The following is an 18,537-nucleotide window of genomic DNA, read 5'->3' as shown; positions in this document are numbered from 1 at the left end:
ACATGGATAGAAGATAAGCTTGGATAGATAAGAGCATTAATTTTTTTATGCAATATTTTTCCAAATTTTTTCTGCGTTTTATGATTAAATTGTATGTCTTCAAATAAAATTTGACTGAGTTGTCAACAAATGTAACTAAACTTCACAGTTCTAATCCATAACTATGTCAATACAGTGGTACAGAATTACTGCCTATCATCCATCCTTATAGCAAACAGGTTAAAAAAAGTTAGAAACAGCTCAAGCTTTCCTTCCTCTATGCCTCAAAGAAATCTTATCCCAAAACTGAATCTGACTCTAATCCACCCTCTCTCACTTTTTCCCCTCAAGATGACTTCTCCCTGGGCTGAAATTCATATTGATACTTAAGCAAATGTTGCAACCTCTGCTACCCCAGCCGCTATCTTCTCCACCATGATGATGCATTTTGGATCACTCCAGAGTGCACCATATTTGAATGCAGTGGACAGAAGAATGTGTGGGAGATCTGTAAATTCCCCTCCCCCTTTCTAAAATATAATCAATAGCCAGTACTCTGTTCAGGGCAAGGAAACAGTGGGAAGTTCAGGGTGATCCTTCAGCCTCATAATGTTATTTCTATCATGGTTACGCACTCTTCCCACCAAAGTCCACCCATCCATGTACGCAAAGAGGTTTTGGTGGCAGTTCTGATATCCGTTTATATCTAATAACCAAGCAACTTTGGTACCTTTAACTTGTAATCTTGGAATTGTGTAATCTTCTCTTGCTGTTAATTATACATACTCATGAGCTAAAATCTTAGATCCAAAAATATTTGAAATTTGTACTTTCAGCTACTGATGGGTAAATTTCTAAAGTCCTGAAAGTTTTGTTTGGATCAAATTTAGCATTTAAAATTTTTGAGGTTTATTTGAATTGCTGGTTTCATTTTCCATCATTAATAGGCCAGGTAGATCTTACTCTTACCGGAACATTGTTGATTCTGTGAACCTTACTGGGATCTGTGCACGCACTGAGAGGAGAGCATACCCGGTACTGCAGGTGGGAATACACTGCATAAGCCGAAAGACTCTCCAATTCATGCATCTCAGTTTTTTTCCTTCTCTGTAAATCAGGAATAATCTCAACTGAATCTGTGCTGTTCATTTGTATAAGCTCTCATTTGTTCAATATCAAGTCAGGTTAACTCTCACTGTGTTGTTAATAATTTTGAAAACACTGAGCTCATTGGCGTATAACACTTAAATGTCCATTAAAGTGTTAAACTGTAAATAAATGCAGACTCTGTTAACTGGTACAGTTGTAACTTAGAGGAATCATTTCAAATTCCTTCTACAAATGTCATTAACCTTTTAAGAAGTTGTAGCCCAATCTACAGATTATTAAATATATTTATATTTATCGATTACTTAAGAATTCTCAGTTACCACTTTGAGGGTTGACAGGTTCTTGTTCCAAGATCAGGCCCAGTATTATTAAAATTAGTAAATATTTGGGAACCCCGATGTGAACAGCTGCAACACTCACATTATAGGAAACCTTCTATATTTACAATAATTTATTAATACATTTAGCGAAGTCACAAACACTCTAACTCAGTAGATAAGAGATAATACAGAAGGTACATCTGAACATCCACACTCACACCATCTCCTGCAGAACAACCCAAAATGTTAGCCATTATCTTCCTCATCATCACCACCAGTGGCCGTCATTCTGACAGTCTCAAGGGCCACATCTCTCTTTCTCCCCTAGTACACACAGGCTGAGACACAGCTTTCATAATACGTTATGCCGACGCCACCATGTATAGTGCCAATAGGAGTTTCTCTCCTCTTCCTTGTTTGTATTTCCTCACCGTACTAATGTTGGGATGTCCTTCTACAGGTTAGTATATTAATGATCTCAGCTTATTATCAAATATGTCAATTCATTGCCATGACACTCTTGTGGTTGGATGTTCTTTCCAAAACTTTCCAAAAGCTGGTGTTAGCTCATGTGTCCTTTGGCTGGTGTCACTTTGGACAAAACTCCCCCTCACACTCTGTTCCCCAAACTTAGGGGTTAATGTCGGGCTGTTTATTTGTGCCAAAGTTTATAGCCTCAAACGTTACGATAACTGCTGAAGCTAATGTCTTATAGCATACAGGCCTATAGGTTCCTTGCATGACTGCTGAATATAATAAAGGCAAGATAACCTTATGGACTACAAAGTTTAAGTATCCTTAGTATTCTAAGATGACAGATGGAATTCAAGCAAATTCTTGCTCTGGTGTGTACGCTTTTATGCTTTTTATGAGAGAGGAAAGGGAGAAAGGACAGGAGCTGGTGCTTATATACTATAGGGATAGGTTTTCATATGCAGTAGACTAACGTACAGAATCTGTGGCATGAGAAGCAGTATCTAACAGCACTGGATCAGTATTGTCTCAGAAAGAAGAGTTCCAGCTACTGATATTTAACCATCACTTCTTGCAGAACTGAGTTTTCACTGGGGGGTTCCCGTTCAAATACTGGCCAGATCTGACTCTTCTTAGCTTGTAAGATTTTAAGAGATCACTGCACAAGTTGGTACTGCTGCAAAAATTACTGTACATGTGAAATAGATTATAGGCTCCATTGATCCATGGTTTTAACTCCACTGGAGATGCCTTTGTTTCAGCGTAAGACAACGTGGCCATTTTAAAAAAGTGTAAGTTATTTTATCGACAGCAATAAATTATTGCCTTTTGAATCATTTACAGACCAGTGTCTTTCTGTTATCATTACTAGGTGACCAATTAGACACCCGTCAGTTGCTGGCAATGGCTTCAAGACTGAGAGACAGTGCAGAATTGTTCCAGTCAGATGAGATGCGTCCAGCTAATGACCCCAAGGAGAGAGCTCCTATCCGAGTGAGAATGCTTAATGACGTTCTGCAAGGTTTGGAGAAAAACTTCTTAGTTCAACAAGCTCCTCCAGGGTTTTACAGGTAGGATGTTCAGTATGTTCTCCATTCATTTATTCCAACTAAAATAATCATCTCACATTGCTTAGCTTTCAAAACTGTCATGCGTCTTTTAAAAGTCTCGGTGAGAATCCAAGTTGAAAGGTAAATTTTAAAAAAATCATCCTTACAGCAAAAAAATTAAATTCATACCAGTGCAGGAGGTGATTAGAGTGCATCTTTGTAACATTTCTGTCATGACATCACTGATAACAAGATGTTCTGTGCTATAGGAACTCAAGCAGCATGACAGATACTTATGTTAGATGGTACAGCAAGCTTTCAAAAAAAATATTTTGAAATCTAATGGTATTTGACATGCTTCTCAATGTTTTATTAAAAACTTTACAAAAAAAATTTAAACAACACTGAGTTACAGAAGATCCAGAATCGTGTTATACAAAATCTGCACTTGTGTGCTAATTTATCTTTCCCTGTCTAGGTACTTTCAATGGGACAAAGATAGTACCTTGGTCTGAATGGTAGAGCTTTAGTCAGCCATCTTCCATAACTTCCCTCTCATAAAAACTAGAGTTTTAAAGCTTTGGGGGCATTTAGTTCATAACCCACTTTCCTAAATTGTTCCCTATCGAATATTCAAGTGCTTTGTCGAGACTAGTTTTAAATGTCTCAAGCAGTCCACCTTTCATCTTCTGGAGAAGGAAGAATGAGCCTTCGTCACTTCAGCTTCTTGAGTTGACTTGGTAGTTGGAGAAATTTGTACTCCTTTTTAGTTTAAAAAAATATGTTAGGTTAAGGGCAACCATTTGACTGTTCCAATCATATGTTTTAAAATAGTTCTAAACAACTTTCCAGACCCAAATGTTTAGAATTTAAGTCCTGCTCAGTAGTGATCATGTTGTTTTATGGTTTTCTCAAAATGAATAGATGGGAAATGTTTTTCTTTTTCTGACTTCCTCTCTTTAATTACTCCAAGAGAATTGGTTTGGGTCCTCCAGGGAGGATTTGGAGGAGAGTCAAAAGTTTGGTACTTAAGAAGAGGGGTATTATTCCAAGCATTGAGGATCGTATGAAACAGGTGTAACTGTATAAGAAAAGTAGATTGTAGGGGGAGCCTAGAATGCAAATGAATCAGTCCTATAGCTATAATGAAGGGGATATTAACAGAAGAGTAAAATTTGCAGCGAGACCAATCAATGTCATTCTCACAGTAGTTGAGCATGTGGCATAAAGGATGATGTTCACCAAAGAACGACTGATAGACCATATTCAGCAGTACTCACTGGCTGCTCTGAGTTGCTCTGACATCACAAAGCAGCCATATCCTTGGCTTTATAAACCACTTCAAATAGGTTGATGACTATATTTACATCACAAGAGCACTCTGGTGCATCTGTCCTAATATAAATGTGTACTTTTTATTATTTTTTTTTAAATAGGCAATGTCTAGATTCTGAATAGTGAGAAATACTTCCATTGGGTCATATTGTATTCTCCTTATTTTCATATCCTTTCAATGTTTATCATCTTGTGTTCCTTGATAAGGTGTAATTGTTCTGTATGGAAGTAAAATGTAAATTTAACTTTTCACTATCCTCCAGTCTACAGAAATTGATCTAAGAAGTACTTCTGCCTTCCTGTGTGAAGAGCAATTCACAATAGCATGGAGATCACACAATCATAGAGACCTAGGGCTGGGAGGGACCTCAAGAGCTTATCTAGTCCAGCCTTCTGCACTGAGGCAGGACTAGGTATACCCAGGTCATCCCTGACAGGTGTTTGTCCACCTTGTTCTTAAAAATCTCCAATTACAGTGATTCACAGCCTCCCTTGAAAGTCTATTGCAGTGCTTAGTTAAAATGTTTTTTTCCGAAATATCTAACTTAATTCTCCCTTGCTGCAGATTAAGCCTGTTGCTTCTTGGCCTACCTCCAGTGGACCTGGAGAACAATTGATCACCATCCTCTTTATAATAGCCCTTAATATATTTGAAGACTTATCAGGTCCCCCATCGGTCTTTTCTTCTCAAAGTTAAACATGCCCAGTTTTTAATCTTCCCACATAGGTCAGGTTTTCTAAACCTTTTATAATTTTTGTTGCTCTCATCTGGACTCTCTCCAATTTGTACACACATTTCTGAAAGTACAGCACACAGAATGGACACAGTACTTTGACTTAGGCCTCTCTGCTTGCTACTGGAGTGGAACAATACCTCCCCTTGTTTTACATGACATTCCAATTAATACACCCCAGAATCATTACAATTTCATCATTTATATTCAGTTAGTGATCCATTATAACCCCCTGGTCCTTTTCTGCAGTACTACTACCTTTCCAGTTATTCTCTATTTTGTAGGCATTTGATTTTTTTCTACCTAAGTGTAGTACTTTGTGCTTGTTTCTACTGAATTTCATTTTGTTGATTTCAGACCAATTCTCAAATTTATCAGGGTTGTTTTGAATTCTATTCCTGTCCTCCAAAGTGCTTGCAGCTCCTCCCAGCTTCATGTCATCTGCAGATTTTATAAGCATAATCTTTGCTCCATTATCCAGGTCATTGATGGAAATATTGAATAGTACTGGACCCAGGACAGACCCCCATTTGATACACCTTGGAAACTAAGCAAATGTGATCCAGAGCCACTAAGAGATAATACATGGAATCCCACAATGCCATTTGACTAAGACTCTAGTCAAACCATTTTAAGGGGAGGTGCCTTACACAACAGGCCTGATTCTCATTCACACTAAGTAAATGGTATGCATCCTTTAAAGCCCCTGTACATAGCCAGGAGACATAGTAAAGGAGACTTATGCCTATACTGCAGCTTTAAGTGTAATTTCCAGCTCAGCGAGACATACACAAGCTAGTTTTGATTGAGATAGTGAACTAAAAGTAGCAGTGTAACTACAGTGGTGCAGGATAGCCACTCATGTACAATCCCATCTGATAACATAGGTATACAGTCGGGCAGCCTGCCTGCACCACTGTGGCTCCTCTATATGTAGCACACTAGCACTATCAAAGCTAGCATGTACGTGCGTTTTAAATTTATCCTCCAGCTTTAGATCCTACAACTAGAAATCTGATTTCCTTGTTTTTTTTGTTTTTGTTTTAAGAACAACAAGATGCACCATAGCCTCGTTTTGGGAGGGAAATGTTAACCCACTGATGCAATTTTATTTGCAGTATTTTTAATGATTTCAGGAGGAGGGGTGAGAATTCCTTATTTAAAGAATTAAGTGCTAATTATGTATAATTAGCCTGTAAAATTTGTCTTAAAACTGAAGCTATAGTTGGGTTATACAATAGAAGTATTTGAAACAAGTGACCTTTATTTTATTGCTCTCATAACTTTAAAACTTACCAGATGAATTTCTTTTTGTAATTTGGTAAAGAAAACAACAACAACAAAAATCAATCCCAAGCTGAGACCTTGTGTGCTGTGTTTCATCCCAATGTGAAGATTGATGGGCAAGTTATAAACCTCTGAAATAGTGGTTTATAATGGCAACGCAGGCAGACCTTTAGCTATAGCAGCACAAGCAGTGCCACAATAAATACTGTACTTCATCTGTAAACAGAAATTTAGGATGCAGTTTGCAGCCTTGACCTTCAAGCTCCAACTGTGTTTACATCATTAAGATTCCATAAATACTGTAATTTATAGTCGTTTGAAGGAAGAATGTGTGTGCACTAAAAAAGCTCATATTCTTCATGAAAAAAATATTTCTTCCTGTATATTCATTTGGACTCATATTCTCAAGCTCAATCAAAGTACTTGACAAAATGCACTGAAGTTCAGGCATCACTTCTCAATCACTATTGGCAGGCTGGTGTTTATCCTTAATCCTTAGGTCTTTGAACCTATGCTATATTTTTCTTTTCTAGAATCTAAGCTGAAAAGGAAGGATGGCTTTTGTGGCTAAGGCACTAGACTGGGACTCAAGACATTTAGGCTGTGCTTTGCCACAGGCTTCCTGGGCAAACTTGGGCAAGTTACTTAACCTCCCTGTGTCCCAATTTTCCATCTGTAAAATGGGGATAGTGATCCTTCCTTTTTTCTGTCTTGTCTACATGGATTGTAAAATTTCTGGCACAGCAAGTGTTTCTTACTACTTGTCTGTATGTGCTTAGCACAATAGGACCCTGATGTCAGTTGGACCTATTTTAATGCAATTAAATAATTAGTAATAATGAGTGACTGTATAACTCTAGTAAACTGATGGAATTCAAGTTCTTTTGATTTTTGATCATTTTCATACATAATTATGCCCTTTTAATAAACTTACTGTGATGAGCAAACCCTAAAAGCCTGTTCAGTCTAGTTTAGGAAAACACTAGCATTTGAATGATTATCTATATTATCTGGCAACATTGATTGAAAAATCTCACAATAACATGCTCTCTCTCTCAAGATTTCCTGGTCCCAACCATAGTGGAAATATACTACAGTAGCTTCCACCAGGAAATTTTAGGGCTTTCTACTTGTTGTCTTAACCAGAAACCTGGACAAAGATGAATAATAATGGGATGATAAAGTTTTTCCTGCCTCACAAAAGGTTATTTTCAAGTTTGATTTGACTTTTGGATGAAAACTCATTTTTTTAGAAATTGTATATGAATCAGTTCTCTGTTCGCTAATCCTAAACCTGATATTTTCCCTTCCTCTTTCACTGTGATATTATCAAGAAGGGCCAGGTTTGAAAGCTACTGGATATTTTCCATCCATCTTCCTGTTCTTATAATTGAATCTGCCCTTATATTGTAAATTGATGGTTATTTGAACGTTGTTTTTTTTTATTCTCTTGAAGGCATGATGTGTACATAACCTGTGTTTCTTCTTTCTTTCAGCTAGCCACATTCTTTCTTCCAATTTACTTTTTATCACAGTTTTTGCTGTGCAGTTCTGCTTTCTTGATTTTCTTATTTTTGAGTCATTATTTTATTATTAATAATATTGACTTGAATAGTAGTATGGAGTCTCAGACATGGGTCAGGATCCCATTGTGCTAGGCACTATTAAAATGCATATTTAAAAAGGGGGCAGGGATAGCTCAGTGGTTTGAGCATTGGCCTGCTAAGCCCAGGCATGTGAGTTCAATCCTTGAGGGGGCCATTTAGGAATCTGGGACAAAAAATCTGTTTGGGGATTAGCCTTGCTTTGAGCAGCGGGTTAGACTAGATGACTTCCTGAGGTCTCTTCCAACCCTGATATTCTATGAAAGGTTATCTGTGCTCCAAAGCTTACAATCTAAGTATAAAACAAGAAGGGGAGCACAATGAAACAGTACTGGACAGCATGATAGGCAGTGATCTCTGAACACCTGTTGCCTAACTGTTAAGCTTTTAGGCATCGTTACAAATGAATTGGAAGGAGGACAATGAGGTGGCTATTCAGCTGTTCACGAAAGTGACCAGGTCTTTGTATTTTCTCAGTATCAGGGGAGTCATTTCCAACCTTACTTAGTTTGTTCTTTTTCCTATCAGACTCCGCAATTGGAAAACATTCAATTCATGTGCCTTTTTGATCTATTAAACCATGTGTGCCTGATAAGCCATACTTCCCCAGCTGATGGGTTTTGAGCCCAACCCCCTCAGATCAGGAGCCAGTATTGAGAGATGGCATTTGAAAGACAGATTGAGAGTAGGGACTTGTTAGCAGAAGTCCAAAGTCATTCTGTTCTGAGGGGAGGCTTGGCAGGGGGCATAAAACAGAAGGAACATAAGGCTGTTGGTTTGCTGTGGTGAGAGGGTAGTGAAGGGATTGAGTCAGAGGTGGGAGGGAAAGGGAGCTCCATGAACAGGAAAAGGAGCAGAGTCAGGACTCCAGGCTCTTAGGACCTAATACATTGAACCTGATATTTTGTCTTTTCTTTTGATGACTGTGCCAGTGTTGTATTATCTTCAGTGTGTGTAAACTGAGCCTGTTAGCCTGATGGTTACTGATTTGTTTGTTTCTGCTACTCTCTTGTATCAAGTGGAGATGATTTCCATTGCTTGCTCTAAGACGCTGTTGCTGATATTTTTTGTTATTAGGTTTAATGAATTCTCTGTCATGATATGCTTATTCTTTTATTTAGAGTCATAGAGCTTAGGGCCAAAAGGGATCACCTGATCATCTAGTCTGACCTCTTGTGTATCACAGGCCAACACCACCCAGCGCCTACACACTGAGTCCAACAATGGAACTGAGACCAAAGTATTACATCCCACAGGAGACTAAACTGTTATGTGCCACAAGCAGAGAATAGGAGGGAATGAGGTGTCCTAGTGCCTGAGGCCCTCACAATGGCAGGGAAATAATTAAGTGAGATATATATCCAGATAATCCTGGCAAATGTCCCACATCCAGATGCTGCAGAGAAAGGAGAAAAGAAACCCATGGTCACTGTCAATGTGACCTGAGGGAAAATTTCTACCTGACTTCACACATGGCGATTGTTTAACCCTGAAAACAAGATGTACACTAATTGCCCAGAATTTAACATTTTTACCACTGCTTTTAAAGACCACGTATCAGAGGGTAGCCGTGTTAGTCTGGATCTGTAAAAGCAGCAAAGAATCCTGTGGCACCTTATAGACTAACAGACGTTTTGGAGCATGAGCTTTTGTGGGCGAATACCCACTTCCTCAGATGCATGTAATGGAAATATCCAGGGGCAGGTATATATATGTGTGCTAGCAAGCAAGCTAGAGATAACGAGGTCAGTTCAATCAGGGAGGATGAGGCCCTGTTCTAGTAGTTGAGGTGGGAAAACCAAGAGAGGAGAAACTGGTTCTGTAATTGGCAAGCCATTCACAGTCTTTGTTCAATCCTGAGCTGATGGTGTCAAATTTGCAGATGAACTGAAGCTCAGCAGTTTCTCTTTGAAGTCTGGTCCTGAAGTTTTTTTGCTGCAGGATGGCCACCTTAAGGTCTGCTATAGTGTGGCCAGGGAGGTTGAAGTGCTCTCCAACAGGTTTTTGTATATTGCCATTCCTAATGTCTGATTTGTGTCCATTTATCCTTTTCCGTAGAGACTGTCCAGTTTGGCCAATGTACATAGCAGAGGGGCATTGCTGGCATATGATGGCGTATATTACATTGGTGGACGTGCAGGTGAACGAACCAGTGATGGTGTGGCTGATCTGGTTAGGTCCTGTGATGGTGTCGCTGGTGTAGATATGTGGGCAGAGTTGGCATCGAGGTTTGTTGCATGGATTGGTTCCTGAGCTAGAGTTATTATGGTGTGGTGTGCAGTTACTGGTGAGAATATGTTTCAGGTTGGCAGGTTGTCTGTGGGCAAGGATTGGCCTGCCACCCAAGGCCTGTGAAAGTGTGGGATCATTGTCCAGGATGGGTTGTAGATCCTTGATGATGCGTTGGAGGGGTTTTAGCTGGGGGCTGTATGTGATGGCCAGTGGAGTCCTGTTGGTTTCTCTCTTGGGTTTGTCTTGCAGTAGGAGGCTTCTGGGTACACGTCTGGCTCTGTTGATCTGTTTCCTTATTTCCTCATGCGGGTATTGTAGTTTTGAGAATGCTTGGTGGAGATTTTGTAGGTGTTGGTCTCTGTCTGAGGGGTTAGAGCAGATGCGGTTGTACCTCAGTGCTTGGCTGTAGACAATGGATCGTGTGATGTGCCCGGGATGGAAGCTGGAGGCATGAAGGTAGGCATAGCGGTCGGTGGGTTTTCGATATAGGGTGGTGTTAATGTGACCATCACTTATTTGCACCGTGGTGTCAAGAAAGTGGACCTCCCGTGTAGATTGGTCCAGGCTGAGGTTGATGGTGGGGTGGAAGCTGTTGAAATCATGGTGGAATTTTTCCAGAGTCTCCTTCCCATGGGTCCAGATGATGAAGATGTCATCAATGTAGCGTAGATAGAGAAGGGGCGTGAGTGGACGAGAGCTGAGGAAGCGTTGTTCCAGGTCGGCCATGAAGATATTGGCATATTGTGGGGCCATGCGGGTGCCCATAGCAGTGCCACTGATCTGGAGATATATATTGTCATCAAATTTGAAATAGTTGTGTGTAAGTATAAAGGCACAGAGCTCAGCAGCCAGTTGTGCTGTGGCATCATCAGGGATAGTGTTCCTGACAGCTTGTATTCCATCTGTGTGTGGGATGTTTGTGTAGAGAGCCTCTACATCCATGGTGGCTAGGATGGTTGGACTAAAGGTAAAAAATCCACTGCTATCTACATACTACACAGACCACAGTGAGAGATTATGCCATACTCTATCAAAAAAACTGAGGAACCACCTGATCAGCATCCTATACAGCAAACAGGAAAACATCAAAAAAGAGCTCTCCAACCTGGAGACTCTCATTAATAACCAAACTTCTATACAAACGGACTTCACTAGAATAAGACAGGAGATCTACATTACTCACTTCACCTCTCTTCAAAGGAAAAAGGACTGTAAGCTGTCTAAACTCCTACCTGCCACATGGGGCCACAACAGTGGTACCCTTAACCCACCCAGCAATATCGTCAATCTATCCAACTACACACTCAGCCCAGAAGAAAAGTCTGTCCTATCTCGGGGACTCTCTTTCTGCCCTGCCACCCCCACCAACATGATACAGTTCTGTGGCGATCTGGAAGCCTACTTTCACCGTCTCCGACTCAAAGAATACTTCCAGGACAACACTGAACAGTGCACTGATACACGGGTGCCCTCCCACCAACAGCACAAGAAAAAGAACTCCACATGGACTCCTCCTGAGGGTCGAAATGACAGCCTGGACCTATACATTGAATGCTTCCGCCGGCGTGCACAGGCAGAAATCGTGGAACAACAACATCGCTTGCCTCACAACCTAAGTCGTGCAGAACGCAATGCCATCCACAGCCTCAGAAACCACCCTGACATTATCATCAAAGAGGCTGATAAAGGAGGTGCCGTTGTCATCATGAACAGGTCTGACTATCAAAAGGAGGCAGCCAGACAACTCTCCAATACCAAATTCTACAGGCCACTTCCCTCAGATCCCACTGAGGAATACACTAAGAAACTACAGCATCTACTCAGGACACTCCCTACACTAACACCAGAAGAAATCAACATACCCCTAGAGCCCCGACCAGGGTTATTCTATCTACTACCCAAGATCCACAAACCCGGAAATCCTGGACGCCCCATCATCTCAGGCATTGGCACTCTCACTGAAGGACTGTCTGGATATATGGACTCTCTACTCAGACCCTATGCCACCAGCACTCCCAGCTATCTCCGCGACACCACTGATTTCCTGAGGAAACTACAATGCATTGGTGACCTCCCAGAAAACACCATCCTAGCCACCATGGATGTAGAGGCTCTCTACACAAACATCCCACACACAGATGGAATACAAGCTGTCAGGAACACTATCCCTGATGATGCCACAGCACAACTGGCTGCTGAGCTCTGTGCCTTTATACTTACACACAACTATTTCAAATTTGATGACAATATATATCTCCAGATCAGTGGCACTGCTATGGGCACCCGCATGGCCCCACAATATGCCAATATCTTCATGGCCGACCTGGAACAACGCTTCCTCAGCTCTCGTCCACTCACGCCCCTTCTCTATCTACGCTACATTGATGACATCTTCATCATCTGGACCCATGGGAAGGAGACTCTGGAAAAATTCCACCATGATTTCAACAGCTTCCACCCCACCATCAACCTCAGCCTGGACCAATCTACACGGGAGGTCCACTTTCTTGACACCACGGTGCAAATAAGTGATGGTCACATTAACACCACCCTATATCGAAAACCCACCGACCGCTATGCCTACCTTCATGCCTCCAGCTTCCATCCCGGGCACATCACACGATCCATTGTCTACAGCCAAGCACTGAGGTACAACCGCATCTGCTCTAACCCCTCAGACAGAGACCAACACCTACAAAATCTCCACCAAGCATTCTCAAAACTACAATACCCGCATGAGGAAATAAGGAAACAGATCAACAGAGCCAGACGTGTACCCAGAAGCCTCCTACTGCAAGACAAACCCAAGAGAGAAACCAACAGGACTCCACTGGCCATCACATACAGCCCCCAGCTAAACCCCTCCAACGCATCATCAAGGATCTACAACCCATCCTGGACAATGATCCCACACTTTCACAGGCCTTGGGTGGCAGGCCAATCCTTGCCCACAGACAACCTGCCAACCTGAAACATATTCTCACCAGTAACTGCACACCACACCATAATAACTCTAGCTCAGGAACCAATCCATGCAACAAACCTCGATGCCAACTCTGCCCACATATCTACACCAGCGACACCATCACAGGACCTAACCAGATCAGCCACATCATCACTGGTTCGTTCACCTGCACGTCCACCAATGTAATATACGCCATCATATGCCAGCAATGCCCCTCTGCTATGTACATTGGCCAAACTGGACAGTCTCTACGGAAAAGGATAAATGGACACAAATCAGACATTAGGAATGGCAATATACAAAAACCTGTAGGAGAGCACTTCAACCTCCCTGGCCACACTATAGCAGACCTTAAGGTGGCCATCCTGCAGCAAAATAACTTCAGGACCAGACTTCAAAGAGAAACTGCTGAGCTTCAGTTCATCTGTAAATTTGACACCATCAGCTCAGGATTGAACAAAGACTGTGAATGGCTTGCCAATTACAGAACCAGTTTCTCCTCTCTTGGTTTTCACACCTCAACTGCTAGAACAGGGCCTCATCCTCCCTGATTGAACTGACCTCGTTATCTCTAGCTTGCTTGCTAGCACACATATATATACCTGCCCCTGGATATTTCCATTACATGCATCTGAGGAAGTGGGTATTCGCCCACGAAAGCTCATGCTCCAAAACGTCTGTTAGTCTATAAGGTGCCACAGGATTCTTTGCTGCTTTTAAAGACTACAGCTTCCAACAATTCTTGGCCACATTCTCTAATATTTCATTTAATTGCACAAAGAGCATCTCACTATAGTGGGAAGATTATTTTTTTAGCTCAGAGAAAAGGTGGCAAGGATTTATGGAAAAGAGGATCAGACAAAATAAAAACCATCCCAAATCTTGGTCCAAACCTGAACTAAACCTTTCATTGAAGTTAAAATAAAATGTGTGTGCATTTAAACAAAACCCCAGAAATCATATAATCCTAGAACTGGAAGGGACCTCAAAAGGTCATCTAGTCCAGTCCCCTGCACTCATGGCAGGACTAATTATATGGACCACTCCTGACAGATGTTTGTCTAGCCTGCTCTTAAAAATCTCCAATGATGGAGGTTCCACAACCTCCCTAGGCAATTTATTCCAGTGCTTAACCACCTGGTGTGTCTGTAAACAAAGCAGAGGAGAAATAGTGTTCCAAATTGAATACAAGTCCTCAATCAAATGACTCAGGTTTCTGTGAAGTTTTACAAAACATGTATATTTCAGTGAATATATAACCTCTTAGGGACAGTTTTTATGCCCCCAGTTCTTTCCACTTCCACAGTGATGGAGTATAGTCCCCCTCCTCCTCCACAAGATGTAGCTCAAGTCTTCTCCCAGGTGCTTGCTGTGGCTTCTCCCCTTTCCTTGAATGGGCTGACTTCTTTTTCATGATGCCTGGTGACTCCTCACTGGGCCTGACACATTAGGAGTGCTGTCCATTGGGAAAATGAATAATGCTACCACTGCTGGATAGGAGCATAGAACTCAATACACAAGAAACGATGAAGTACATCAACACAAACCCCAGCAAACAATGGACACCCCCCAAAATAACAGTATAACATGGAAACTTTATTGGGAACAGGAATATATTATCTGGGGAAGGAAAGGTTTAGGGTTAATAAGTAGTAACACATCAACAAATTCCCCAACCTCCAATATACACAATTTATCTCAACCCCCAGATCCCTCCCTGGCACCTTCCAATGTGGACAGTATGCTGGGGATGAATCTGGAGACAAATGTTGTGAATACTGGCTGGCTTGAACAGAAAGGAGTCCCCTTACTTTGCCTTTCCTCAGAGCAGGGCAGGATCCTCTCCTTGCTTTAGTAAGATGAGGCCCTGAAACTTTGGACAGGGTCTAGATCATCAAATTGATGGCAAATAGGTGATGTTTGTAAACATGAGTTTATCACTACCACTAATAGAATTCTCTTCCATCTCATCCTCTCAGTCTGGTGGTCAGTATCAGCAGTAATAAAAACTAGTTCTATAGATGCTGATAAGTCAAAACATCTTAATCCCATCTGCACCCACTACACAGGTATACCTGGATGCCAAGGAAAGGAGAAGATATTTCCCTTTCTCAAAAAATGCAGAAACCTGGATGAAATTGCTGGCAATGGAAATGTTAACTGATACCTTACAGTGATACTAATTAACCAACTCTCCACATGGGGGAATAAAAGCTCCATTGGTTCATTGTGACAAGATGACAAAATTAATTTCTATATATAAGCATTGATTTGTTAGACAATCAGACCAATGCATCCATGCTGAGTACTGTATCTCCTCTTCATCAGCTTCTGCGCTGCAGTCTCTTATCCTTGAAACTCCTTTAAAAAACCTTCTGCCATCATTTCATGAAAATCTCACCTGAAAGCCCATTTTTGCACCACCACCTAACTGAATGTGTTTATGCTTTAAAAAATGTTGAACTATCAACATTTTCTATGACTAGATGAAGAGGCTATCAAAATTAAGAACTCAATAATAGTGGGGGATTTCAATTTCAATTATCCCCATATTGACTGGGAACATGTCACCTCGGGATGAAATGCAGAGACAAAAGTTCTTGATATTTTAAATGATTGCTTCTTGGAGCAGCTGGTACGGGAACCCACAAGGGGAGAGGCAACTCTCGATTTAGTCCTGAGTGGAGCGCAGGAGCTGGTCCAAGAGGTAACTATAACAGGACTGCCTGGAAATAGTGACCATAATATAATATTTAACATCCCTGTGGTGGGAAGAACACCTCAACAGCCCAACACTGTGGCATTTAATTTCAGAAAGGGGAACTATGCAAAAATGAGGGGGTTAGTTAAACAGAAATTAAAAGGTACAGTGACTAAAGTGAAATCCCTGCAAGCTGCATGGATGCTTTTCAAAGACACTATAATAAGGCTCAACTTCAATGTATACCCCAAATTAAAAAACACAGTGAAAGAACTGAAAAAGATACTCCGTGGCTTAACAAGCATGTAAAAGAAGCAGTGAGAGATAAAAAGGCATCTTTTAAAAAGTGGAAGTCAAATCCTAGTGAGGTAAATAGAAAGGTAAAAACAATAAACACTGCCTAATTTAGTGTCAAAATGTAATAAGAAAAGCCAAAGTGGAGTTTGCAGAACGGTTAGCCAAAAACTCAAAAGGTAATAACAAAATGTTTTGTAAGTACATTAGAAGCAAGAAGCCTGCTAAGCAACCAGTGGGGCACCTGGATGATTGAAATACAAAAGGAGCGCTTAAAGATGCTAAAGTCATTGCGGAGAAACTAAATGGACTCTTTGCTTCAGTCTTCATTGCCGAGGATTCCCAAACCTGAGCTGGCTTTTGCAGGTGACAAATTAGAGGACTTGTCACAGATTGAGGTGTCACTAGAGGATATTTTGGAATTAACTGATAAACATAACAGTAACATGTCACCAGGACCAAATGGCATTCACCCAAGAGTTCTGAAAGAACTCAAATGTGAAGTATCGGAACTATTAACTATGGTTTGTAGCCTGTCCTTAAAATCGGCTTCTGTACCCAGTGACTGGAAGATAGCTAATGTAACGCCAATATTTAAAAAGGGCTCTAGAGGTGATCCCAGCAATTACAAACCAATAAGTCTAATGTCAGTATTGGGCAAATTAGTCGAAACAATAGTAAAGAATAAAATTTATCAGACACATAGAAGCACATAAATTGTAGGGCAAAAGTCAATATGGTTTCTGTAAAGGGAAATTGTGTCTAACTAATCTATTAGAGTTCTTTGAAGGGGTCAACAAACATGTGGACAAGGGGGATCCAGTGGACATAGTGTAATTAGATTTCCAGAAAGCCTTTGACAAGGTCCCTCACCAAAGATTTGTACGTAAATTAAGTTGTCATGGGAAAAGTGGGAAATCTTTTCATGGATTGAGAACTAGTTAAAAGACAGAAAACAAAGGGTAGGAATAAATGGTAATTTTCAGAATGGAGAGGGATAACAAGCAGTGGCCCCCAAGGGTCAGTCCTAGGACCAATCCTATTCAACTTATTCATAAATAATCTGGAGAAAGGAGTAAGAAGTGAGGTGGCAAAGTTTGCAGATGATACTAAACTGCTCAAGATAGTTAAGACCAAAGCAGACTGTGAAGAACTTCAAAAAGATCTCACAAAACTAAGTGTTTGGGCTACAAAATGGCAAATGAAATTTAATGTGGAAAAATGTAAAGTAATGCACATCGGAAGAAATAACCTCAACTATACATACAATATGATGGGGACTAATTTAGCTATGACGAATCAGGAAAAAGATCTTGGAGTCATTGTGGATAGTTCTCTGAAGACATCCACGCAGTGTGCATAGGCGATTGAAAAAGCAAACAGGATGTTAGGAATCATTAAAAAGGGGATAGAAAATAAGACAGAGAGTATCTTATTGCCCTTGTATAAATCCGTGGTACACCCCCATCTTGAATACTGCATACAGATATGGTCTTCTCATCTCAAAAATTATATACTGGCATTAGAAAAGGTTCAAAGAAAGGCAACTAAAATGATTAGGGATTTGGAACGGGTCCCATATGAGGAGAGATTAAAGAGACTAAGACTTTTCAGCTTGGAAAAGAGGAGACTGGCATTAGAAAAGGTTCAGAGAAAGGCAACTAAAATGATTAGGGATTTGGAACGGGTCCCATATGAGGAGAGATTAAAGAGACTAAGACTTTTCAGCTTGGAAAAGAGGAGACTAAGGGGGGGATATGATAGAGGTATATAAAATCATGAGTAATGTAGAGACAGTAAATAAGGAAAAGTTATTTACTTATTCCCATAATACAAGAACTAGGGGCCACCAAATGAAATTAATGGGTAGCAGGTTTAAAACCAATAAAAGGAAGTTCTTCTTCATACAGTGCACAGTCAACTTGTGGAACTCCTTGCCTGAGGAGGTTGTAAAGGCTAGGACTATAGCAGCGTTTAAAAGAGAACTGGATAAATTCATGGAGGTTAAGTTTGTTAATGGATATTAGCTAGGAGGGGTAAGGAATGGGGTCCCTAGCCTCTGTTTGTCAGAGCGTGGAGATGGGTGGCAGAAGAGAGATCACTTGATCATTGCCTGTTGAGTTCACTCCCTCTGGGGCACTTGGCATTGGCCACTGTTGGTAGACAGAATGGGCTAGATGGACCTTTGGTCTGATCCAGTACACCCATTTTTATGTTCTTATGAAGTATTCAATAATATTCCAAACACAACAGTGAAACTGAGAGAACTTCAAACAGTATTTTCATGACACACATACTATGCAAACAGGATTGGTTTCCTCGCTTGGTGTATGTTTCATTCCTTGTGGTCCATTTTAACAACTCAACCACATCTTGAGATTACTTGTTATTTACATTAGAGATACTCTCTTTCACTGCAGATGTTTCTGAAATTTCCTTTGATGTTCCCACCA

At 40.8% G+C, this 18,537-nt stretch overlaps 1 protein-coding gene across 3 annotated transcripts in view; it reads left to right on the top strand.

Moving 5' to 3' along the window:
- The window catches only part of NAALADL2 (N-acetylated alpha-linked acidic dipeptidase like 2), a 921,662-nt gene that overhangs the window by 874,712 nt on the left and 28,413 nt on the right, over positions 1-18,537 (top strand). For all 3 annotated transcript variants that reach the window (XM_030575533.1, XM_030575534.1, XM_030575532.1), the window contains one exon: positions 2,755-2,953. In XM_030575533.1, the coding sequence (XP_030431393.1) occupies positions 2,755-2,953 (199 nt within the window). The remainder of the gene's footprint in view (positions 1-2,754; positions 2,954-18,537) is intronic.

Source organism: Gopherus evgoodei, chromosome 9 (genome assembly GCF_007399415.2).
Source record: "Gopherus evgoodei ecotype Sinaloan lineage chromosome 9, rGopEvg1_v1.p, whole genome shotgun sequence".
In the NCBI taxonomy this organism is placed as follows: domain Eukaryota; kingdom Metazoa; phylum Chordata; order Testudines; family Testudinidae; genus Gopherus; species Gopherus evgoodei.
The sequence above is the reverse complement of the archived record's forward strand: the minus strand, read 5'-3'. Positions and strand labels throughout refer to the sequence as shown.